The 26986-nt window shown below is 34.3% G+C and overlaps 1 protein-coding gene and 2 pseudogenes across 2 annotated transcripts; 2 read left to right on the top strand and 1 right to left on the bottom strand.

Moving 5' to 3' along the window:
• Nucleotides 1-19718, bottom strand: part of LOC130848400 (40S ribosomal protein S26-like) — a 52992-nt pseudogene extending 33274 nt beyond the window's left edge.
• LOC130850418 (phosphoglycerate mutase 1-like) lies at nt 19694-21031 on the top strand. Of its 2 annotated transcripts, XM_057729955.1 has the most exons (2): nt 19694-19790; nt 19856-21031. In XM_057729955.1, the coding sequence occupies exons 1-2, from the start codon at nt 19748-19750 to the stop codon at nt 20479-20481; spliced, it is 669 nt and encodes a 222-aa protein (XP_057585938.1). In that variant the 5' UTR covers nt 19694-19747; the 3' UTR covers nt 20482-21031. The 2 variants fall into 2 exon arrangements, with proteins under 2 accessions (XP_057585938.1, XP_057585937.1); XM_057729954.1 differs by having other exon boundaries at nt 19694-21031.
• A 5311-nt stretch (nt 21032-26342) lies between these two features.
• On the top strand, nt 26343-26649 carry LOC130847897 (10 kDa heat shock protein, mitochondrial-like; annotated as a pseudogene).
• The last annotated feature ends 337 nt before the right edge of the window (nt 26650-26986 follow it).

Here is a 26986-nt window from a genome sequence, read left to right on the forward strand (position 1 = left end):
AAAGTTAAAGTTCAGAATGGTTTAGGAGAAGTTTAATAATTTATGATTTAAAAATATTTAAAGTATCTTTCTCCAATGCAAAATGTAAATCAGCAAACAAACAGTATTATTTCTGTTTGAGTGTTATTCATGTTTACTATTCATCAATGGACAATAATATATCTTCATTTTCTAATTATTAATAACAAGGTAGTCGCAAAAGTTCTGAAATTAAATCTTGAAATTGAATACTGTCATGCTTAGTACCTAAACAATGAAAATTTATTTTACCACATGCTATATATAATAAACCACAGGCATCTCATTCTCATTGGTCAATGAAAGAATGAGCATGGTCCACTTTAATTCATCTTCAATTCTGTAAAGCAAAAGGCCTATTCAGGCCAGGGTACTACCCATACAGTGGATACATAGGTGCCTGGCTTTATCTCTCTGGCAGTAAAAACTCAGAGTAGCATGGTTCAGTAGCTATGTTTAAGACCCTGCTGTTTATTTTGGGATACAAAAAGTACCCTGCTTACTTCCCACTTCTCACCAAGCAAAGTGCAGCATGACTCCCCATAGGGTTTTACTTTTGTGTTTGCAAAAGCAAATTCAAAGATGCCTCTACAAAGCCAACAAGCACTGAGTCAGGGAACTTGGAAAGAGGTTCAGAGAGAATGACAGCTCCTCAGGAGGCCGTGCACATCACTGGTTATATGTGAGCTGTCCAGATGTGGAGCTGATATTGCCAATCTGAAAGAGACTAGACAACTGAAGTACATGGAAAAAAGTCATAAGTTACTTTTACTTCTGGGAAGGTCTTCTGAATTCACAGTGACAGTAGCACTCAGCTTTGCTGTCACTTGTCTTCAATCCCTCGCACATACTTAGATGATAACAGGAACCCCTGAAACCAGTGCACAGTTACTTAAATCAGCATATTCAATGATACCATGACAAGCACTGAAAATCTCTTTTTACCATGCTGCAATGGTGCTCTCTAATTTTATGTTATGATATTAGTTACAAAGTGGTCCTTGGTATTGGGATAACTTCATTGCCTTGAACATGTTGCAAAACAGGTATATCAAATAATGAATACCTTAAAAAGTAATAATAGTGGCTACATAGTGAACAGCTCCTTTTTGGCTAAGCACTGTACTAAGTATTTTTCAATTAATATTTATGGAGTCTTCACAACTTCTTCATGAGGTAGTATTATTAACTTCTTACAAAGATGGAAACCAGTGCTTGGAGTTCGGAAGGAATAAGCCCAAGAGCCTATGAGTGATGTATCTTGAGTTAGAATCAAATTTCTTAAACTCCAAAGTTCATTCCCAGTAATCAGTAAGTGATATTGCCTCCTATATCGATACTATTACAATTTTATCTTTCAAGAAATGCCTACTTTATTGAAAATTATAGAAAGAATTTGCCTAGAACTACTGATACTGGACAGACACCCATAGACAAATTCAATGACTATACTGATAATGAGATATAATAAAGAAATCAATAAGAATAGAAAGATTATCCAGACCAAGCAAATAATAATTGAACATGAGCTATTTGTAATGAAACAATCTAGAGTCTCAGAAATCAACAGTAGTAAATATAGTATGTTCTATGTATAGGTATCACTAATCATTTAGCCGTATGTACTTAACTTCTCTGCTAGTGGAAAAAGAAAAATCAGAAATCGTGACTTCTATGAAACACTAAAACAGAAGGAAAGTTCAGATTATCATATCACAATTTTCATTCAAAATTAGGAGATTTTTAGCAAATACAATAGGTACACAGTTATATAAATGCATAGTGAACCAGCATTTATTTATTCTGGAACCTAATAACTTGGTCATTATTTTACACATATCTTGCAGTCATAAGTAAAATATGATGTTTTCTTGATTTAAAAAAAAATTTATGCCACTTCTTGAGAAATCCTACATTTTCTTTCTTCCTATTTCTCTTCTCACTAGTAACAGAGAAGGGACAAGTAAATATATATGTTAAAAACCAAGGTGAATTCATGAGAATACTGGGATTAATCACCAAAACCATTCTTCCATCAAGCTGCAAACCACCTTTTCTGGTATATTCCTGTAAAACTGTGTTCCCCCTCTACATCCATCTCGTCTGTCAAACTTCTCAAAGTTTTTAAAATTCTTATATGTGCTCTAAATGCCATTCCAAATGCCAGCCTCTTCTTACTTAAAAAATAAAATCTCCCATTATGTACTATTTACTAACATATTTTTTTTTATTGTGGCATTTATCTTATTCCAGTTTGGTTTAATATTGCTCCTGCCATCACCTTCAATAAATTGCAAATGATGGATTCATTTTCTAGATGCCTAATATTTTTAGCAGCATTGAATAGGAAGAGTATGGATATATGGCAAAGAAGTAGGAAGTATATAATTTAATTAGGCCTTAAAAATTAAAAATGGAAAATATGAATTTTTGGCTATAATATATAATATATATTATATAGATATATAATAATATAAAAATGTTATTTCCCAAAATTTAATTTGTACAAACCCCCTGAGTATTTTTGACAATTCTGTAAATTTTCTTACATTAAAATAAAATTTAAAAACCCTCAAAGCTGATAATGTGCTTCTATTAATGGGTTTGTCATGCAGGGTGACTGTAACTCATTATTAACAGCAGTGACCACTGTTAAAATGAAACTTTTTGTTCCAAGTATGCTGATCAACCTGGCAAAACAACAGTTTGTCTAGTAGTAAACATAGATTATTTTTATACGACACTACAACATTCTACCACCTTATGAAAAATAAGAAAACACCCTAACACGCTGAAGATTCAGGAAGGAAATAAGTCTCTTTTGATAATTTACAACTGAGAACAAGCCTGCTATAACCTAGATGTAGAGACCAAGCTTATAAAGCTTTTAGATGCACTAGGTTGATAGCTCCACCTCAGATTTAATAGAACCAAGCTCAAAATTTCTGTAATGAAAAGCATTACCCACCATTTGTGACAACACAGGTGAAACTTAAGGGCATTATGCTAAGTGAAATAATCAGAGAAAGACAAATGTTGTATAAAACAAACTTAAAACAGGCAAACAAACAACCCCAAATTCATGGGAAAAAGAAAAGAGATCAGATTGGTGGTCAGATGTGAGAGATCGTTGGAGGAGTTGAAGGTCGTCAAAATGTGCAAACTTCCAGTTATAACATAAATACACACTGGGGATGTAATGTACAACATGAGGACTGAAGTTAAAACTATTGTATGGTTTATTTGAACTTTGGTAAGAGAGTAGATCTTAAAATTCTCATCACAAGGGAAAAACATTTTTTCTTTTTTTTATACCTACAGGAGATGATAGATGTTAACATATTTTGGCAATCATTTCACAATACATGCAAATCAAGTCATTATGCTATACAACTTAAACCTATACAGTGCTATAGGTCAATTATATCTCAATAAATCCAAAAGAAAAAAGCATTACCCAATTATATCTTCAGAATTCTACAGGTAAAATTCAATTAATATATTACCTTTTAAAAAGTTAGCAGCAAATGAGGAAAGAGCACATCATAAGTAAAAGTCAGTAAAGAAACGGAAAAATAAGGGTCCCCAATGAAATCAACTCTTGGATTTGTCAGATACAGATGTAAAATATGTCAATATGTTATTTTAAAAATTAAAAATAGAAAATAAAGCATCATCAAAAGGAAGAAAGCAGGTTTTAAAAGTACCAATAAGCACTTTTAGATTTAAAAAATAATTACCTATGTTAACAATTTAATAGATATGTTCATAGCATATTAGGCAACCTGAGGAATTACTAAACCAGAAAATATAGCTAAAGAAATTATGCAAAATTCAGCTCAAAAATATGAAATGGAAAATAGGAAACAGAGATTAGAAGTGGAGAATAGAATAGAAATGCAATATACAATTACTATGATTCCAGAAGCACAAAAAAGAGCTATTGAGCTAGAGAAAGTATTTGAGGAGACAATGATGACTTGCATAAAACATTATCTCTTAAAACAATATTTAGATCCTCTCAGTAATGTATGCAATTAACATCATATATTCACGTTGCTTCTACATGTATCTCTCTGTGTATATGTGTATATCTTTCTCTCTATCTACCTATGTATCTTTCTATTTGTCTATGCATCCATTCATCTAACAAAAGTGACTGACATGAATTGCTTAATATTGCAAAACATGCAAGTGTTGTGAATTCAACACTAATTCCTACATACCACTGAACCAGTTGACTTAAAGAGAAAAAAAATAATGTTCAGCACTCTGGAAAATGACAGTTCCTTCTAGAAGAACATATGCTAGTTATGCTATTAGACACATTAATTAAATTGTGTTTACCCTTACCAGTGTTTCAGTCATTCAAGCCATCCTCACCCTCAGAAGTAATGTCTGTGTTCTATGTAACTGGAAGCCCATGACCAGTTCTATGTAACTGGTACATTTCTCCCCCCTAAGGATTTAAGGCAAGAGAGGTGGAGGAATATCCTCCAGGGACTTGAACAGGGCTAGTTACAGGAGAGGATGTTTAGAGTTATGGGTCATATTGTGACATCACTGGATCCCAAGAGAAAAAGATATTCACTCTTAAAGAACATATTATTTATATAATTATGATAATGCAGAACTTTCTAAGTGTAATGCTCAGGGCAAGGGACTTTCCTGACTGATCTAAGAGTGGTACAAAGTGCAACTTGGAAGAATAATAAAGTACTGCAATTAAGATCAAGTTTATTTCTAGTAGGGAAGGAGTGTATGCTTCATCTATATTGGTGCCTCAGGTCACTCAGACTGCTACAACAGAATACTGTGGACTAGGCAGCTTATAAAAACAGAAATTTATTTCTTACAGTTTCTTACAGTTCTGGAGTCTGGGAGGTCCAAGATCAAGGTGTCTGGTAACTGTTTTCTTACTATAACCTCACATCACAGACGGGGTCCTCTGGGGTCCTTACTTTTTAAAGGCACTAATCCCATTCATGAGGGTTCCATCCTCATATCCTAGTCATCTTCCAAAGGCCCCACCTCCAAATACTATCACATTGGGGATTAAACTTCAACATGCAAATTTTGGGGGGAAACATTCAATCTATAGCAATTGATAAAGTTCTACTTCATAAACTGTGTAGTTTATTCACAGGTGTTTCTTTTATCATATGCTTTATAACTCTCAAAGATAATTATTTGTTTAATTATCTCATTTCCCAATCCCCAAATCCTCTCATGGTCTTTGTAATTGCTGTTTAGAATCATATAAAATATTTTATTTATATACAACCTGTATTTTACATGATAATGGATATTAAATATTAAAACTGTATAATAAACTTCCCCATGATCATAAAATCACATTAGCACAAAATACTTTCAATTGCATGAATCCCTTCTTCATCATCACTGAACACACTGTCACTCAACCTCTCAGCATTCATATCTATAAGTGGAATGCCATTATCACTAGGAGCCATCTGCTCAAAGTTGGACAGCATGAGTTGTTAGGCAAGTCCTGCGGCATATGTATCAAAACCTCCTTGTCTGTCAGATCATTCATGCATTTTATTCAAAAATTGTTCCCTTTTTCCTCTCTGAAGTGATATAAAACAAATATATTTTCAAGATAACTGAACTATTGTAAATAGTTCATTTTATCAACATATATGAACAATAAAAAAATTAACAATTGGATTCCTCTCTCATCACAGAATGTTTTATAGTTGGTGTTCATTCCTAAAATTTGCTACCCTAGACTCAACCTAATATTCCAGAGATGAAACAAATTACTCCAGAAAAATTCTGTTTCTTACAATGTAACATTCAAAAAGGTAGCTACTTTTGATAGGAGGACATATTCATTCATCTTTAACTAGATAAACGATAGATAGATAGAACTGCAAAAATGCCAATATCAACTATGCTGTACCAAAATTCAGTAAAATAATGATTATAGAACTTTAAATGTGTTAAATTTTATTTAGAGAGTTTGATTCAAAAGTTTTAAACTATTAAAATGATCTTGAGTATTAAAGTTATTTAATATTATCTTCTCATCTAATTCACGTGTGTTTAGAAAATAGGCCTTTTTTTAATCTCAGTGTCTGTAATTTAAAATAATTTGAATATTTTATAACAAAGGAAAGGATCACATTGTATTCAGCTACATTCTGCTCAGTAAACTGAAGCTCTCAGTATAGATACTCACAAGTGGCAAGACTACATGACAGCGGTAACTGGGATTCAGCATACTTTTTTCCTTATTTGATCCAACCAATGATAAAAAGCAAGCCGAAGTATACATTATGGCAGATTAATATTTGGGGTCAAAATGAGCAAGTGAAGTCTAGAATATGAAGATATGAATTCCCACCTATATATTTAAATTTACATTCAGAACAGAACTTTCATTTTTATGAATACAGCTTTTCTAAGGCTTGGTTTTACATTTATTTTATAATAACTATGAATGGTTTAACAAGTTAAAATTGTATTTTAAGCTCATGAGTCATGATTTTTTTCTTTGAACTATAAACATATTCTTATATTTGTTTGTTTTTTATGCATTGTGATTATTGAAAGGCAAATTAAAACAAAAATTAATGTGGAATTGAATATGTTACATACAATTGCATAAGAAGTGTATGACATCAATTGCATGTTGCATAGAAATAAGTATTTCTCGGTAATTGCTTCACATATAACAAAGCAAATATTTAAGTAGAATAATCTAGATTAATATTGAGAGTTTCCTTTTTCTATCACAAAAATAAATCTCCCATTCTAGGCTAAGGGAATGGCTATCATACATTAATGTATGAGTAAACATAAATTTATAGTAATAAAATATCTTCCTAATAATAATTAACCTTTCAAGAATTTATCTATATTAAATCTATTATCTTAGGTTTAGGCAGGTTTCAAGACAACTTTGTAGTAAAATTCGTATTTGTGTAGGATACTGGCATTCAGAGTTATGGTCTTCAGATATTGATATATCAGTAACAAGTAGGGTGGTCCTTTGTGGATCCCCAAACTGTTCTGTTGCTAGTATACTCATCCATGAAAAATGTGGTTGACTAAGTCCCTTTTATGATTGATTGTGACTCCAAAACTCTTTGATTTAACTAAACAACTTGGGTGTCTGAATACTTAGAGTAAAATTTCATTTAATTTTACTATTTCTACAAATGTTGTTTTGAATGTAAATAAGACTGTCAGCATTTGAGTTTACCAGGCTCTTAAAGCACACAGCAAAAAACTAGAACACCACTTTTTCCATAAACATGAGTAAATATAGTATGCAAAATTAATGAAAATACAGATTTATACATTGCAGTGTTTTTATAGATTAAGCTGCATTTTGGATTTATGGAAAGATTATTTTGGGAAATCATTCATTTATATGAAGAGTAAAATTCATAACATTATCTAATCTCTATAAACTATATTTGTATATGGATCAAAACTCCATATTCATGAATACTTATAAAATTAATTTTAGGAGATTTGTATTTTGTATTAACACTTCTTATGATGACTTTATTAATCTTAGGTTTATAAAATATAGTTAATTATTGTCATCTTCACCATGAACAACCCCAAATGTTATCATTAATTTCATATGTGAACACTTTGTCCAAGATATCACCTCTTTGTTATCAAATCCATTAGATTTGGCAAAATGCATTTCATGGGAAAACAAGAAGACAGCTCAGTGATCACTGCACAACAGCATTGTTACTTCACAGCTGAATAACCTCAGACTCTGCTTTTTATGTTTCAGGTGGGTATGAACAGAGCTTAACTTGATCACATCTTTAAGTTAAGGTTTTAATGTTTTTTTAGAGCTAAGATTTTCTAAGCAGTGCTGTTAGCTGTCATAGAGTAAGTATGCTCTTATCGTACTGTCCTTTGAAGCATGACATCATGACTAAAGATGAGAAGCCTATACTGGATTGCAGACACCTGAGCTGAATTTTGATGGACTTTCTGTAGCATGTTGTAATCTCTGGGGACAGAAAACCACGCCCCCTTACTTACCAAAAGACAAGCTAATTCTTTAAAGGAAAAAAGAGAATAATTTCCTGAAAGACAAATGCTAAAAATATGTCAAGATACTTAGATTAGTGATTTCAGTTTTAACAATGATTGCCTAATTGCAATATTAGGCACATTCTTTGCTATAGTAAATTTTATAAGCTCCAAATATTCTTTCAGACTAAAAAATCACCTTGCATGTAATAATTATATAAACATAAATATTTGTACTACATCTTGCAGTTTAAATCTGTCACATCACGTGAGATTTTTTCAAATAACTGTGTTTTGTAAAATTATACAGGTAAGGATTCTGAAGTTCTCTAAAGTCACACAGTTAAAAAGTGGTTTCTAGTTAAATAATAATAATTTATATCCTGGTTCCTAAGAGTCATATATTTATTTCTGTGTAGCTGGAATTTTTCAAAGAGTATACAGATTTAATGGTTTGCTATTAAGTGCTTCACTGGCATTTTTTAAGAAAGCTATTTTGTCATTTTTAATTTTTTAATTAGAGTGCTTCAAGATACAGTATTAGGAATGAATGTTGAATTATATAAGAGGATGATGTGAAGATAAAAACACAGGATAAGTTCTCCTCATAATTACATGAAAGTAGAAATTGATGGTTGACAGATAATGAGATGTAAAATCATTGCTTCAAATGTTTGGAGATTCATAAATGGGGACATTTATGAAAATATATTCAATGCCCAAGAGTTAAGGCAAGTTTCCACTCAGAAATATATGTACTTTACCAAAATTCTTCTTAATATGAGATGAAATGTAAAATTCATTAATTCAAACACAGGAGCTTCAAACCATAAATCTGGGTGAGGTTACACCTTTTTAAAGCTGCAAATTGAAGTTAACAGATCAAAATCAATTAGGGCTGCTAATCTGTTCACAAAGGTGTAAATTCTTAATCAGAATTTATTACAAGGCTGACAATGTAATTTAACAGCAGTACTTAAATCTTGATCAGACAATTCAACTTTCAGACTGAGGTTCATTTTTTTTTCTTGAAGGAAATAAAAAGACTATTTTAATGTTAGCATCATAGGGCAATTGTAATATTAAGTATACACAATATATGCAAAGTGTTACACATAAACATAAGATATAACTTATGTGTTAGAAATGATGTTACTTAATACCAATTAGGATTTGGGACATATTTTATGAGAGTTGGCATTTGACATTTATGTTATTGGAATATTCTTTTATGCTGGAATGGACCAGGTGATAGTTTTCTCTAAAATTCTTATTTTGAAACCATCTCAGGGATGTTCTCAATTTTCTATTATAAGGACTACTTCAGAGCAGGATAGTACCTCTTGAAATGAAGTCAGCTGTACTCTCACCACTGCCACTGGTAACAAGAGATTCTATTAGCTTCAAATTGTCTAGCAAATTTGGTCCCCTTATATGTTTTGCAAATTATGCAATGCCCAGAACCTTCAGAAAATGACATATGGAATGTCTGTGGTACTTGACTCTGGAGATTAAAATTTTATTTTTTGCTTTAACCAAATGGATGTTTATTGGGAGTCTAAGTATAAACAAGTTATTTGGAATGGATATTGATAGATACTGTGGACAATTTAAGGGTTTATTTTGTTCTGGCAACTCAGTTCTCTCTTGGCTTACATCAGAGCACATATCCCTCCATGATGAGAATAAGCTCATGGGAGGCTAACTGTATTAAATTTTGAAAATCTTAATTTTAAAAATATCTTACTGTAGAGTTTGGTTACATGCACTTTGTGCATTATAAGGAATATAGGCCTATATCAGAGATATTGCAAGTTTCATTGCAGACCACTGCAATAAACAAAATATCACAATAAAGCCAGTCATACAATTTTTTTGGTTTCCCAATGTATATGAAAGATATGTTTACAGTATACTGAAGTCTATTACATGTGCCATAGCATTATATCTATAAAAACAAAGTATATATCTTAATTAAAAAATACTTTATTGCTAAAAATGCTAACCATCATCTAAGCCTTCAGTGAGACCTAATCTTTTTGCTGGTGGAGAGTTTTACCTGGATGTTAATGGCCACTGACTGATCAGGGTGGTGGTTGCTGAAGGTTTGGGTGGCTATGGCAAGTCAACAGTGAACTTTGCTGCATCGACTGACCCTTCCTTTTGTGAGCTATTTATTTGTAGCATGTAATGCTCTTTTTTTTTTTTTTGTAATGCTCTTTGATAGCATTTTACCCACAGTAGAAATTCTTTCCAAATTGGTGTCAATCTTTTCAAACCCTGCTACTGCTTTATTGACTGAGTTTACATAATATTTTAAGCAATTTGTTGTCATTTCAACCATATTCACATTATCTTCACCAGGAATAAATTCCATTGCAAGAAAAAAATTCACATTGCTCATCCATAAGAAGCAGCTTCTCATTTGTTGAAGTGTTATCATGGGATTGCAGCAATTCAGTCATGTCTTCAGGCTCCACTTCTAATTCTATGTGTCTTGCTATTTCCATCACATCTGCAGTTCTTCCCTCCACTGAAGTCTTGAACCCCTCAAAGTGTCATCCAAGAAGGTCAGAATCAACTTCTTCCCAACTTCTGTTAATGTTGACCTCTTCTCATGAGCCACAAATGTTCTTAATGGCATCTAGCACGGTGAATCCTTTTCAGAAGGTTTTCAATTTACTTTCCCCAAATCCATCAGAGAAATCACTATCTATGGCAGCTGTAGCCTTATGAAATGTTCTTCTGAAATAGTAAGATTTGAAAGGAGAAATGACTCCTTGCTGCATGGACTGCAAAATGGATGATGTGTCAGCAGACATGAAAACAACATTAATCTCATTGTATATCTCTATCAGAGCTCTTGAGTGATCAGAATCATTGTCAAGGAACCATAATACTTTGAAAGAAAACTTGTTTTCTGAGTAATAGGCCTCAACAGTGGACTTCAAATATTCAGTAAAGCAAGTGGTAAACAGATGGGCTGTCATCCAGGCTTTGTTCTTCCATTGAGAGAGCACAGGCTGAGTGGATTTAGCATAATTCCTGAGGGCCCTAGCGTTTTCAGAATGGTAAATGAGCATTGGCCTCAACTTAAAGTCACAAGCTGCATTAGGCTCTAGCAAGAAAGTCAGCCTGTCTTTAAGTTTTGAGGCTAGGCGCTGACTTCTCCTCTCTAGCTATGAAAATTCTAGATGTTGTCTTTTTCCAATATAAGGCGGTTTCATCTACATTGAAATTCTATTGTTTAATGTAACCACCTTCATTAATTATCTCAGATAGATCTTCTGGATAACTTGCTGCAGTTTCTACATCAGTATTTGCTGCTTCACCTTGCACTTTTTTACTATGGAGACATTTTCTTTCCTTAAATCTCATGAGCCAACCTCTGATAGCTTCCAACTTTTCTTTGACAGCGTCCTCACCTCACTCAGCCTTCACAGAATTGAAAGGAGTTAGGGCCTTTCTCTGGACTAGGCTTTGGATTAAGGGAATATTGTGGATGGTTTGATATTTTATCCAGACCACTAAAACTTTCTCCATATCAGCAATAAGCCTGTCTCAATTTTCTTTAATCATTCATGTGTTCAATGGAGTAGCACTTTTAATTTCCATCAAGAACTTTCCCTTTGCATTTACAACTTGGCTATCTGGCACAAGAGGCCCAGCTTTTGGCTTTTCTCAGCTTTCAACATGCCTTCCTCACTAAGCTTAATTTCTAGCTTTTGATTTAAAGTGAGAGATGTTCAACTCTTCTTTCAACTTGTACACTTAGGGGCCATTGTAGGGTTATTAACTGGCCTAATTTTAATATTCTTGTGTCTTAGGGAATAAGGGAGGCCCAAGGAGATGGAGAGAGTTGGGGAAAGGCAGGCCAGTGGAGCAATACAGAAAACACACAACATTTATCAATTGTTTGCCATCTTACATGATGCCCCCAAACAATCACAATAGTGACATCAAAGATCACTGATCACAGATCATCATAACAAATATAATAGTGATGAAAAAGGTTGAAGTATGTGTGAATTACCAGAATGTGGCACAGAGACACAAATATTATTGGGAAAAATGGGCCTGACAGGCTTGCTTTATTCAGGGTTACCACCAACATTCAATTTGCAAAAAAATGCAATGTTTGCAAAGTACAATAAAACAAAGCACAATAAAATGAGACATGCCTATATATTGTTGCATCACTTGATTTTGAAAATTTCTACTCAATATTACATCAAACTAATATAAGAAAATTGAGTCATTTTTATATTAATATTTATTGGAAAACTACTTTTGATGATGGGTTTTTAGGTATTGCTTAATATAGGAGTGAAACACAATACCTGCTTTATAAAAAGTCTACCTAATTGATTATACAAAGTCACATATTTCAGAAATATATTTTATAGTATTATAAAGGTAATAAGATCCTAATCATTGATTGTTCAATGAAGAAGCTCCAGTCCAGAGAAGTTGAATGGCTTGTCAATGTTAATGAGCTAATTACTTTCAGATTGATCTAAGACAAGTCTAATTGTACCCAATGTGGCATAATTTTACCCATATGTTAAATTTCCAGTTATTATGCACTACTATAGTTAAGATAAAGGAAAAGGACTGACATAATTTTTTCCTTACTTTGAAGTTTTTTTCTTTTTTGTCTAAAAATATTGTGTGTGTGTGTGCATGTGGATACAGAGAGAGAGGGAGAGAGAGATACCCTCAAAAGATGACCTAATAATTTTCAAAGAAAAAGTTACTGCTCATATTAACCTAACACTAATTAGAAATGAGAATTTTCAGGAAAAAACACAGTTTGGGAAAAATCTGCCTTCAAGTATTAATTTTCAGTATGCATTTTGTAGAGTTGAGATGATAGAGGTTCACAATGTCAAAGAAGCATTATACAGACATCAGTTTTCTAATAGGTGCCTGAGTAGAAAACGTTTTTAGTTAATCTGATTGATTTTCAAGCTATTTTGAAATCATCAGTGGACTTTAGAAAGCCTTCTAAAGAGGATTTATTTTCAACAACCCCTCAGGTTAAAATGGTTAACAGATGGATTAAGTACTGTACCTTCAGTGACCTGAAATGGCAAGGGAGAGAGCACAAATGAATAATTCATAGAAATGTTGTATTTTATTCTCAATAAACACAGACAGAAAAAATGAAGAGGAACTTGGTTGCTGAATTTTAGAATTGGAAGTGATGTTAGATAAGATTGGGACAATTTCTATGTGTCAAGCATTGTGCTAAATACTTTATTATTTAGTTGCAATTTTCACAATGCATGGTAAGTATAGTAGTAATATCTTCATTTGACTGATGTAGAGAGTATCCTAATTTCATTTTCTTTTTCAAATAAGTCAGCTGAAATTCAGAAAGAGATTTGCCTTCCTCAACAGAGCTTAGCAGTTCAGTGAATTTGGACCTCTGACTCTCCTGATCTCTCACTCCTGGTTCAGCACTTAATTACCTCTATAAATATTGTATAAATGTGTACAGAAATAGGTGGATAGGTAGATAGATAGATGATAGATAGATCAATCTATGTTTTTTCATATAAAAATGAAAATATGTATCTTGAAAATCTGAGAAGGAAATTTGTAGGATTCTAATAATAATAAAGTTAAGAATAATATATTTCAGAAACATACTTTGAAGATATTTTGCAGTAGAAACATTAACATTTAATTTTTTATTTCAATGAAATCAGCTTTATATGACTCCACTTAAAAAACAGAAGTCCATGTATTCTTTTCTTGCTGTTTTAAGTACAAATATAGTCATATCCCATTACATAATGAACCTATAGTTAATTATTCTGTTTGATTTTTGTTTTTCATACACATTTGAATTTTACTTCAGTGAAACATTACAATAAATGCAACTGGATTAAAAAGACAGGAACGTTTCTTTTATGTTATTTTCTATAATAAAAAATTGCTGCAAGTATAAAGGAAAAAAACTCTTTTTGAATAATATTTATATCTATTTATAAGTTTTGCCTTTCCACATAAATAAAGATGAATTAAAACAAGATAATTTAACTTTTCATTTCTGGCCATAGTAGTAATTTATGTTCAGCTTGAAAAATATAAAAAAATATATAAAGAAGACAAAAATAACCTTCAATTTATTAATTCAGTGATAATTATTGACATCTTTATTTTGTCTATAAAAGCATATAAGATTGTGTGTTAAGTGTGTTTGTGAGTGTGTGTAAACATGTAGTGTATTTATTTCTATGACACCAGTTTCACATATCATCATATGATAAAAGTCTTCTGTGTGAAAAATTTTTGTAGAAAAGCATAGTTAATAATGATTTCATCTTATGAAATAAAAACTTAAGCTTTGCTAAAACTGAGAAATATTACTTACCAGCCTAAGTATAAAAGACAGATGGAGAATATTAATCTCTGCTATTATTTGTTTTACTAATATTTTATATTAGATGTTTTAACAAAATATCTTCCAGGTTTCTTTGATTTTGGTGCTTGTGATATGGAAAATTTGCAGTTTGTAATACCAAGCTAGAATATTAGTTTAAAACATTACATGTAAATGAAATATGCCTAGGAAAATTCATAATTTTTATTTCCTGCCTCATACATTTTTTCATTTGCCAAATTTGTTGTGGTCAACATACAATACTTTTATAATTAGAAAAACTAAACATTATGATATTTAAGAAGATAAAATTTAGTAATATCATAAAACATAGGATGAATTATTTTGAATTGAACATTTTAGAGAATAAAAGTTATTTTAAAAAGACAAATGATTTAGGTAGAGCATTTAGAAGTTGTTTCTAAAAGGGTTTCAATAAATACCTTTTTAAATAAAAGAAATTGAAAAGCAAGGTTTAAAGTAATTTGCCAGCTTCAGATTCAGTATGACAGAAATCAGCTGAGGTTGATCACATTAATAGGAGCCAAGAAATTGTATATAAACATTGAAGACATCTTGAAGAGGAGATGTACTAAAAAATGAAATTTACATGAAGACTAATTACAGAGTGTCTTAGAGAGTCAAAAAGAAACAAAGGACCTCTAACTCTGAATGCCATGCACTAAGGCAGTGCTTCTCAAATTTTAATGTGTTTGTGAATCACCTAGGGATTCTGTTAATATGTAGATTCTGATTCAGCAGCTGTCAAGTGAGGCCTGGAATTCTGCATCTAACAACATCCAAGTGATATTCACATGGATGGTTTGTGGACCACTCTTTGAATTGCAGGATTCTAGGTACTTTGTTATTTTCTTCATGCATATTAGCTTTTAGCTTATGGTACTATGCCAAATTCATGAATTATAAATTTGGGGAAGGAAGTTGTTAAACAATTTATTAAAACTCTCACAGCAAATTGTTATTTTCCTATTGTTGCTGTAACAAATTACCACAGATTTTTTGCCTTAAGATAACATTAAATTATTATCTGTAGGTTCTATGGATCAGAAATCTGAAATGGGCTAAATCCAAGGTGCTGGAAGGAATAAATTCCTTTTGGAGACTCTAGGGGAGAAGCTGTTTCTTTGCCTTTTCCAGCCTCTAGAGGCCTCCCTCATTTTGTTGGCTCTGGCCCCATTCCTCTATCTGGGAAGCCAGCAAAATTGGCCTGAGTCCTTCCTATGCTGCTGTCGCCCAGGTTCTCTGCTTCAGTTATCACATCTCCTTCTCCAACTCTGACTCCATTCTGCCTCACTCTTCTACTTTTAATCCCTAGTTGATTACATTGGACCCAATTGGATAATCCAGGATTATCTCCCTATTTTAAGGATGGCTGGTTAGCAACCTTAATTCCATTTGCAACTTTAATTCCCCTTTGACATGGATCATGAATTGAATTTTGTTCCTCCAAAAGATATGTTCAAGTCCTAACCACTGGTATCTTCTAATGTGACCTTATTTGGAAATAGGGTCTTTGCAGATGTAATTATATTGAGATCATTAGAGTGTTCCCTAATCCAATATGACTGGTGTTCTTATATGAAGAGGGAAATTTGGACACAGGTGTATACAGGGAACAACATATAATAAAAATGGCAGAGATTGGAGTGATGAAGCTGCAATCAAGAAATGCCAACCAGACCTAGGAAAAGAAAAGGAAGGATTCTATCCAGAGTCTCCAAGGTAGCGTGGCTGTGCTTATACCACGATTTTGGATGTTTAGCCTCCAAAACTGTGACAGAATAAATTTATATTGTTTTAAACCATCAAGCTTGTAGTATTTTGTTACCAGAACCAAAAGAAATGAATGCATATTCACAAATTTATAGGACTACATAAACATCTTTGGAGAGCCAACTGATGGTCTACTTACTACAGATAGAAAGTTACTTTTGAAGTTGATTTAAATGTGATAGTGTTCTGAATATTATTTTGAGTAAAATATATTGGCCTTAAGCCATCTTTGGTGGATATACAAAGACATAGTAGTTGGTATTGAGGATATAGCCTTAAATTCCTACAGAAAATGTCTTAAATAGGCTGTTAATATTTTACCCAAAAGTTTACCCACAACCTTGATTCACATAAGATTAATGATTAAAGCCAATGATTTAAGATATCTAAACTCCCTGGAGTATGAGCTGGTGTGATTCTTTTCACTCCTGATTATTTTTTCTATGAGGAAGAATCTCTAATGGTCCATTTTTTGCCTCATTTTGCACCCTTCATTACGTGTCAGAAAGATGAATTTGGAAGAGCAACTAAGTACGCGTAGCTCTCTATATAGTTAACTTAGCAGTAAAGTCACCACACAGGAAACCTGTAGTGCCCCATTACTGCCAGGGACTGTGTTATGGGCTATACGCTTATGTCCCCCTAAAATTCATATGTTGAAGCTCTAGGCCCTGTTGTGATGCTATTAGGAGGTAATAGCATTTGGAAAGTAAATAGGTTGAAATTAGGCAATGAGTGTAGAATATTCATGATGGAATTAGTGCCCTTATAAGAGGAAGAAGAAGAGGGAGAGGAAAGGCCATGGGCACACCGAGAGAAGGTGGCTGTCCACAAGCCAGGATGTGAGCCCTCCCTAGACATAGAAACTGCCAGCACCTTGATTTCAGACTTCCCAGCCTCCAAAATTGTGAGAGACAAGTTTCTGTGGTTTAAGCCACCCAGTCTATGATATTTTATTATAGCAGCCCAAGAAGACTAAAATAGACCAGGTAAATCTATTTCATGTTTCTGGTTTCCTGCAGAGATAGGCCAGATTCTACAATATTCTCTTTACTAGTAATAAAGTAACAGTTGAATTATATTGAACATACTCTTTTTCCTTATTCTTCAATAGGTCCAAAACTCAGGAAAGTATAAGAAGTACTGGTTATTTGACCACCTCATCCCCTAACTACATTTACTAAGGTTTTGGTACCTGATTGCCTTTCTTCACAATTTCATTTTCTATCACTTTCATGTAATGCCCATGTTAATGGAAAAATCAAAACAGTTTCCCATTACATCTCAATTCCAGTGACTTATTTTTAACTTTAGGCAACCTCTTCTCTGGCCACATCTTGAATCTTGTCCAATGTCATTGCTAATGGATCTTGTCATGAAGTTGCTAAAACATCACTATTAATGGTAGATGAATAAAAAGTTAATATGTTAAGACATGGAAATTTGACAACTCATTCTCACCTCAAATGTCTATCTTCCCACCTCCCTCATATCCTCACTTCCATTTCACTTGCTTTTTACTCATGAACACTTCTAATTAAGTCATTCTTAAACTCCAGTGTGCATACAAGCCATTTGGGGAATTTGTTAAATAAATATGAATTTCTCACTCCTCTTAGGGATTTACTGTCATGTGGTCTGTATTGATAACTCAAAACTACATGTAAATACCCCAAAGAACAAATAGATATCCACATGCAAAAGAATGAAGTTGTACTCTGCTTATACTACACAAAAAGTAACTCAAAATGGATCATAAATCTAAATGTAAAAGCTGAAACTATAAAATCTCTTAGGAAAAAAAAAAACATAGAAGCGAATCTTTGATGTTTTCTTTGATATAACACCCAAAGCAGAAATGACAATTTTTTAAAAAATGAGTCAATTGGACTTCATCAAAATTAAAAATATTTGTATTGAAAATGTTACCATCAAGAAAGTAAAAACACAATCTGCAGAATAGGGGGGAAATATTGCATTTTATATATTTAATAAGAAATTTTATTCAAAATGTACAAATAACTCTTATAAGTCAGTTAAAAAAAAAGGTAAACCAAATAAAAAGTAAGACAAGTCTCTGAGTAGACATTTCCCTAAAGAAAATATAGACATGTAAAGGTGTTCAACATCATTAGCCCTGAGGGAAATGAAAATCAAAACAACAATAAGATAGCACTTCATACCAGTAGGATGGCTATGGACCTTCTGTCCTCTGTTTTTTATTTAACCTTATGATATTCTCTCACATATTCCTTTTTAAGTTAACTTTTCCATCCCCATTCTCTTGACATACAATCATATAAATTTTTCCAATGTTAGCCATTAAAGGTGCTTATACCCCTCCATCTATTGGCCCCCCAAAATAAAGAAAAAACAACCAATATACAATTTAAAATGTCCTTTTACTCTTCTATTAGGGATGATCATGTTTGATGTTAGTCATGGACATAACTTCTAGTAGCTTAAACACAGAATGGTAGATTTTTCTCACACGTTTGGGAGACTGGAGGTAGTCATTCTATGATTAACATTGTGTTTCATTCATCTCATTCAGCTATTAGCTGCACAGTTTCTAAGAACTTTTAAAATTCCATCATCTCTATTATGTTGGATCTTATCCTCATGTTTGTTGCCTCATTGTCTCAAGATGGCTCCCATACAATTGGTTTCTCCCTTTTTGCACCAAAGATGAAAAGACAATGGGACTTCCCTGGCAGTCCAGTGGTTAAGACGTCTCACTTCCACTGCAAGGGGCACGGGTTCAATTCCTGGGCTGGAAACTAAGATCCCGCATCCCACATGCCATATATGATGCAGCAAAAAAAGAAAAAAAAAGGATAAAAATACAAGAGGAACGTGATTAAACCTACATTAGGTAATAAGGAACATCTCCAGAACTCTGATGAAGACATTTATGTACATAGCAAGAATATTCAGAATATTTTCCCCTGACCACCTCTCAGTAAATACTCTGGGAAGGATAGAGTTTTTAGTGTATCAGCCAGGCTGGGCTCATATTTCAAGATTCTATGAAGAATTGCTTCTAAGCTCATTCAGGTTTTTGGCAGAATACAGTTCCTCACAATCGTAATTATGGTCCCCAATTTCTTTCTCTTTCCACTAGTAATGTCTCTCAGCTCCACAGGACAGCACACTTTCCTTCTCACAAGGCTCCCTCTATCTAAAACCAGCAATAGACCATCAAGTCCTTATCACACTTGGGATCTCTGACTAATTTTACTGCTACCAGCTAGAGATTATCCTCTGCTATTACGTGGCTCAGATGATTACTTTAGGCCCATCTGAATAATCTCTATTTTAAGGTTGACTACTCCATATAACATAATCACAATCAAGGGAGGGGTGTCTCTCATATTCACAGGTTCTATCCTCATTGAGAGGAAAAGGAATCATACAAGTTTGAGGGCGTGAGGTTATTCTTAAAATTTTTCGCAGTCTGCGCCGCATCCCGAGCCGCCGCCATGGCCGCCTACAAGCTGGTGCTGATTCGGCATGGCGAGAGCGCGTGGAACCTGGAGAACCGCTTCAGCGGCTGGTACGACGCCGACCTGAGTCCGGCCGGGCACGTGGAGGCGAAGCGCGGCGGGCAGGCGCTGCGAGATGCTGGCTATGAGTTTGACATCTGCTTCACCTCAGTGCAGAAGAGAGCAATTCGGACCCTCTGGACAGTGCTGGATTCCATTGACCAAATGTGGCTGCCAGTGGTGAGGACTTGGCGCCTTAATGAGCGACACTATGGGGGCCTGACTGGCCTCAATAAGGCAGAAACTGCTGCCAAGCATGGTGAGGCCCAGGTAAAGATCTGGAGGCGCTCCTATGATGTCCCACCACCTCCAATGGAGCCTGACCATCCCTTCTACAGCAACATCAGTAAGGATCGTAGGTATGCAGACCTCACTGAAGATCAGCTGCCCTCCTGTGAGAGTCTGAAAGACACTATTGCCAGAGCTCTGCCCTTTTGGAATGAAGAAATAGTTCCCCAGATCAAGGAGGGGAAACGAGTACTGATTGCAGCCCATGGCAACAGCCTTCGGGGCATCGTGAAGCATCTGGAGGGTCTTTCCGAAGAGGCTATCATGGAGCTGAACCTGCCAACTGGCATTCCCATTGTCTATGAATTGGACAAGAACTTGAAGCCCATCAAGCCCATGCAGTTCCTGGGGGATGAAGAGACCGTGCGTAAAGCCATGGAGGCTGTGGCTGCCCAGGGCAAGGCGAAGAAGTGAGGGCAAGCAGCAGATTACTTTCCCAAGGATTACCCTTCCCGCCAAGTCCATCCCATTCCTTTGCACCTCTCCCCTGCACATGTCACACTGACATCTGTAGGCTTCTTTAAGTTGTAGCTGCAGATGGGAACCAGCGGCTCCCAATTTCATTTTACCCATTTATCTCTTGCACCCACTCCCTTCATACAGTCTAGTCAGAATGGCACCTCTGGGGCATGGTCCTCAGTCCAAGCCAAGGGAAGACTTATCCAAGAGCGCTGACAGGTAGTAACTGGGGGGTTTATCACTAAGGACCTGCTTGAGTAGGGGATGGAGGGAATCATGCTAAGGCGTGACCAGTGAGGAGAAGCAAGAGAGGCTGTTTGTGTTCCCAGAGGCCAGCTGGGCACTGTTCTGTTCAGGTGACTGGGGGCTCTAGTCATTCCAATGGAAGATGAATGTAACCTGCATGGTGATTCAATCAAACATTTCCTCCCTGACTCCAAAAGATTGGGATCAATCCTGAATGTTTATGTGTTACATTTACTTTTGCAAAAAAAAATTTATATATATATCAATTAAAAAAAAACCCTTCTGGGGTTTCTAGTGGCGGTTGAAATATTCCCACATGTGGTCATCAGAAAATGAGCCATTCCTTACACCATCATGGGATGAGCTCCTTGACTTCTGAGGTGTAGGAGTTCATCCTGCTGTGTGTGCGTTAGAATCCCTCCCCTACATTAGTGTTTTACGGCAGCGGAATGCCTCTTGATCACGTCCAAGTGTGTCTTTCACTGTGCCTGATTTCTGAATCATGTTCCAGTTGCTTGGCCCACCATTTAGGCCCAGTACTCATTTGAGCATAACTGTACTAAGTTTTTTTCCAGATCAGTATAATAAAGGAGTGATGTGCAATAAAAAAAAAAAAAAAAAAAATTTTCATACCATGACTGCCTTGAGCAAAATCAGGGCTTTGTTATAAGAAAGTGAGAATGGATACTGGATAAAGAACAAACAATATCCCCTATAATCTCTAGTTCTATACTTAAGTCACTCTTTTCTCATTCAGTCAACCTCTTGAAAACACCATGTACACTTGCTTACTTGATGTCCTCAGTAATATTATTATCTGTATAAACTACTCCAATCGGACTTCCCTGCCACCACACTAATTAGTGGAAGTAGTCACTATGAATCTCCAGATTGAAAATCCAGGGAGTGGTTTCTAGCCTTTGTTTTTGTTTGTTTGTTTGTTTTTTTGATGATTTATGCTTATCCTTCCATACTCTCCTTGAGACAGGCAGCAGGAAAGGGATGAGAGGCAAGTTTTCTTCCAACTGGAACAGATGACATAGCACCTTGGGTTAGAGGGCCAAAATTGCTGAGCTACTGGCAGTAAGCATACATAGATGGAAGTATCCCATCCAGCTACATGTCATGACTCTCCCCCATTTAAATAGCAGGCAGCTAGCAGTTGCATGGATCCTGCACAACCTCAGACTGGCTGTGCAGGTTCAATAGAAAAATTAACCAGGAAAACTGAATTACAAAGTAAACATATAACTAAGAATTACCAGATATTGGAAGAAAACCAGAATCATAAAAGAGTGAAAACAAAAAATTTTCAGGAAATAGAGTTTAGGTAAGTCGAACAGGAAGTTATAGCAAGTAAAGCTAATATCAACAGAGTGATTCAAAAGTATACTGGATTCATTAAAATACCATAAAAATAAAAAATGATTATGGGAACATAACTGAACAGATAGGGTGAATATATAATAGAGACAGTTAAGGAACACATTAGTGAGCTTGAAGATAAGTCTGCATATTTTGAGAGCATATCACATAGTCACATGGATATGGAATTTATGAAAAATAAATTATAAATCAGAAAAGAACTCAGGAGTTCAATATTTGCCTAATAGAAAAAAGAGACGAGAGAAGGGTGTGAAGTCAATGCTCAAGATAATATGAGGCTGGCTCAGAAATGCAGCAAAAAACTAGACCCCTATATATTTTCTTGATAATTTTGTACAATTAGGAAAAGACAAAATCCTGTATATCTTCAAAGGGGGATGATTATAGTTAATCTACAGAGAGACAATAATAAAAGTGAGATATATCCATCTATCTATTATAACAAAACTGAATGCAGTATTAGAAGACAGTTCAACAGTAATCATGAGGAAAATAATTTAAAATGTGCATTTCAGTAGGCAGCCAAAATATAATAGCTCTATAAAAGTTAAATGAAGACATGTTCATGTATATAAGAACACTATCTGAAATAAGTTTTCAGGGTGTACACCAAACAATAAAGTTTCCTAGAAAAAGAAATATATTTTTCCCTGAAGATTTTTTTTAGAATTCAAAGATGAAAACTATTTTCCTGTGTTAAATGGAAACAGTAATAGAAAACACTTTTATTTACCTTGTTACACATCCCTTTGAATAAAGTAGACACATTTGACCATTTTTTCTATTTGAGTATATATAACATATGCAGAGTGAAATGTATATGTTTAATGTTAAAAGTCTAAATGCTAAAATATTCAGAATTTTTAATACCTTACTGCTTTTACAGTATATATTATTAAATATAGTATGGTTTCAAACATACTTTCAGTGTTAATTACCACTTAGTTCTAAGCACACAGCAATATATATATATATATATATATACACATATTTTGCTAATAATTTTAAATATAAACTAATTTCACCATAAAATTAAAAACCTGTAGGACTTTGAGACTCCAAAGAAAATACAAAATGTATGACTATCATATTGGTTGTACAGGCCCTATGAGCTATGAAAAAAGAGATTAATCAAAGTAAAATCAATATTCAATTATCTGTGTGAGATTGTATATGATTACTGGGATCCATCACTATCTCCTCTGTGTACAACTGGATTCCATGTCATATATAAACTGTTAAAAAATCACATGTTTCTTGTTTTCTCTCTATTGCCCTTAGTATATTACAGGATTAACAGACTCATTTTGTTGAATTTTTCAAGTGCAAACAACCCAACCAAATCAAGAAGGAATGTGTTAGCTCAGCAAATGGGAATTTTAAAAGAAGAGATTTTAGGCTCAGCTAGTCAAACATTTCCAGGAAGCTTCCAACATGGCTTTCCTTGGGCAGATGTGCCAGGTTTATGTACTCCCAGTTAAACATTCCCAGTAATAACAGGGGGCCTTCTCATGTTAATACTAATAGAACTCTTGATATGAACCTCATCATTAGATTGGGTCAAATGCCCAACCTCAGACTGAGAACTGTAGCCAAAGAGACAGACTGCTTTCATTGGACACACTTTAGTTCCATGACAATTCAAGTCAGAATCATATTAAATCATATGGGCTGAGGAACAAATAAAACAAAACAAAAAACATAAGCCCACTAAAAATAAAGACCTGCCTCTATATGATTTTCCTTTGAGGATGAACATATGGTACTAAATTAATGCATACAAATTATCCTGAAAATACACATGTAATCTCTGTGAGGAAATCTCATTGCGTTGTCTACAAGACAAACAAATGGACATATATTTTACAAGTATTTCAATTGAAGTGTATCAAAAATTAAAATATTATTTATAACAACTGTGCCAAAAGTTATACATTAAACCTAAAACATTTATAATGATTTCATTTAATTATACAGAAATCAGTCATTAGTGCTACAAAAAGCAATAAGCTGAAAATTTTGGTTAATATTAGGTCATTGATGCATGCTTGACTTTGCTTTGAATGAGTGACATTTATTCTGGCATTTAAACATAATTAACCACATTTAGGTTTCTCAGTTTTTTGGCCCATGCTATAAGAGATATGCCTTGATGAAAACAATATATTTTGCTTCACGTCATGACTCAAAATCTGCCTCTTACAAAATATTTCAGTATTGTTAATATTAGCAATGATTTCCTAGTTTCTTCCTTATCCACACTATACTAACCTTCATGCAGATTATGAGATGATTTTTCTGTTTGGTTATTTTCTCTCCTAAATGTCTTTTGTTTCAGATATGTGGGAGGACATAGGGTAGTATCTCTAAAAGTCCAAATCTAGTAGAAGGGCATTGTCACATATGTGACCTAAAAATTAAGATGATTTTATAATCCCCTCACATACAGCAGTCACCACACCCCACCTATATGTTTGTCTTGAGCCTCTGCTGAGAGATAAGAAATCAATGAAAGTCAATGAGAGGCAAAATAAAATTACCAGTAGTCACTTCAAGCCTATTTTCACCAGTTTCCTAGACAATTCTTAACTTGGGTTGGTGATAGAGTCTTTTGTCACATCGAAATACCCTCCCTATTTGGGCTGGTCTTATATCTCAGGCCCCTTACTAACCTGAATTTAAGCAATTGATTTTTTTTCCTTTAATCTATAGTAGTAGAAACCTTCAGTGTTCTATAAGGATAATGCTAGGATTCCCTCATTTGGTTTTCCCTACTCTTCGCTGATATGAGTAACTATCCTAGTTCCCTCACTTTAGTGATGGGCCCACTGGCCCTTCTCATGGTCTTGGCAAACTGCTTAGCTCCAAGACTTGGGTGTGCTCATATAGTAGATGTCAGGGCATTTGACAGTATGTTAAGGAACTACTATTGAGTTTAAATTTAGCAATTTAAAAATGTGTAAAGAGGCTGCAGTCATCCTCAATATAATTCTTTAAATGAGTTTGCACTGTAACCAAACATCTTAAAAAAAAAAAAAACTGCGAAAGCGTGACTCAAGAGGAAGATTTCACAATAATTAATATACACCATTTTTTTTAAAATCAAGCTCAAATGTTTATCATGTTGAATAAAATTTTTTTAACATTTGTTCTTAATGAATGTGGTTAGATAAATTTAATGGCATAGGTTGAAATCAGTAAACATTGAAGTGTTCCTTTTATATCTTACTGATTTCTCTTGAAGTGGATACTGTGGTGTGCTACCCAGAACCCCTGTAGGTACAAATTTTCATTCCCCTTAATGCTGAGAGTATCAGCTGTTGATGGTTTGCTAAAGAGTCCTTCTTCTAAGCAATGTCCTCAGCTGAAGAGAGGCAACTCACCAAGTATTATTCTCCTTCCTGAAAACAGCCTACATTCAATGATTGGTCAACATGGGAGTATAAAGGCCTGTCTCTCTTGTCTACATTTAAGACATCTTGGAACAGTCATTCCACCTTCAAGGATTCTTATAGAGCTGGATAGAAGATTTTGTTGTAACTGCATCATAGCTTAACTTTTACTTCTGCCAAATCCTGCTTCCCTCACTCACTGAAGAATGTTATTCCTAAAATATTCTCAATAATCCACTTGGAGGCAACTCTTGGTCTCCCAACTTGTTCCCCAGGGAGGAAACCAACACAACATTGCTTTCAGGTATGTATTACAAGCAGCAGGAAACAGGATCCATTTACATTTCAGTTACACTTATAATATTTTGATTTCAAACTCAGATGACATTGAGAGATACCACATTTTATTCAATATAAAGTTTTCTTGCTTGTTTTACAGAAAATATATAATTCAGAATATTTTTCTTTGCAATGGGAAAAAGGATGAAACATACATATTGCATAAATTTGTGATAGAAATAATTATACATTCATATGAAACATAAAAATATTTTGCTTAACATAGCTAATTATTAGAGAAATTCAAATCAAAACTACAAAGAGATATCACCTCACATTGGTCAGAATGGCCATTATCAAAATGTTTACAAACAGTAAATGCTAGAGAGGGTGTGGAGAAAAGGAAACCCCCCTACACTGTTGGTGGAAATGTAAGTTGGTACAGCCAACTTGCAGTATGGCTGTTCCTTAAAAAACTAAAAATAGGGAGTACGAAACACAACAGCCAGAGTCATGGCCCGACAGGCATTTAGAAAGTTTCTTCTCCTCTTTGACTGAGCGTTAGTTGAAAGAAGTGTAGCCAAAACTGTAACCAAAGGGGGCATTATGCTTTCAGAAAATCACAAGGAAAAGTATTGCAAGCAATGGTAGTAGCTGTCAGATTCGACTGTAAAGGAAATTGTGGAGAGATTCAACCAGTTAGGGTGAAAGTTGGGATAAAGTTCTTCTCCCAGGATATGGAGGCACCAAAGTAGTTCTAGATGACAAGGATCATTTCTTATTTAGACATAGTGACATTCCTGGAAAACATGTTGACTGAAATATGTTGCTACTGAAATGGCATCACATGAAGATGCCCATTCCACCGAAGTTCTGAAATCTTTCATCATGTAAATAATTTCCATGTTTCTCTTTTATAATAAATGATATCAAAAAAACACTAAAAACAGAACTACTGTATGATCCAGCAATCCCACTTCTGGGCATATATCCTGAGAAAAGCCTAGTTTGAAAAGACACATGCACCGCAATGTTCATTGCAGCACTGTTTACAATAGCCAGGACATGGAAGCAACCTAAAGGTCCATTGACAGATGAATGGATAAAGATGTGGTACATACATGCAATGGAATATTAGCCATAAAAAAAGAATGAAA

Source organism: Hippopotamus amphibius, chromosome 3 (assembly GCF_030028045.1).
Source record: "Hippopotamus amphibius kiboko isolate mHipAmp2 chromosome 3, mHipAmp2.hap2, whole genome shotgun sequence".
Lineage (NCBI taxonomy): Eukaryota > Metazoa > Chordata > Mammalia > Artiodactyla > Hippopotamidae > Hippopotamus > Hippopotamus amphibius.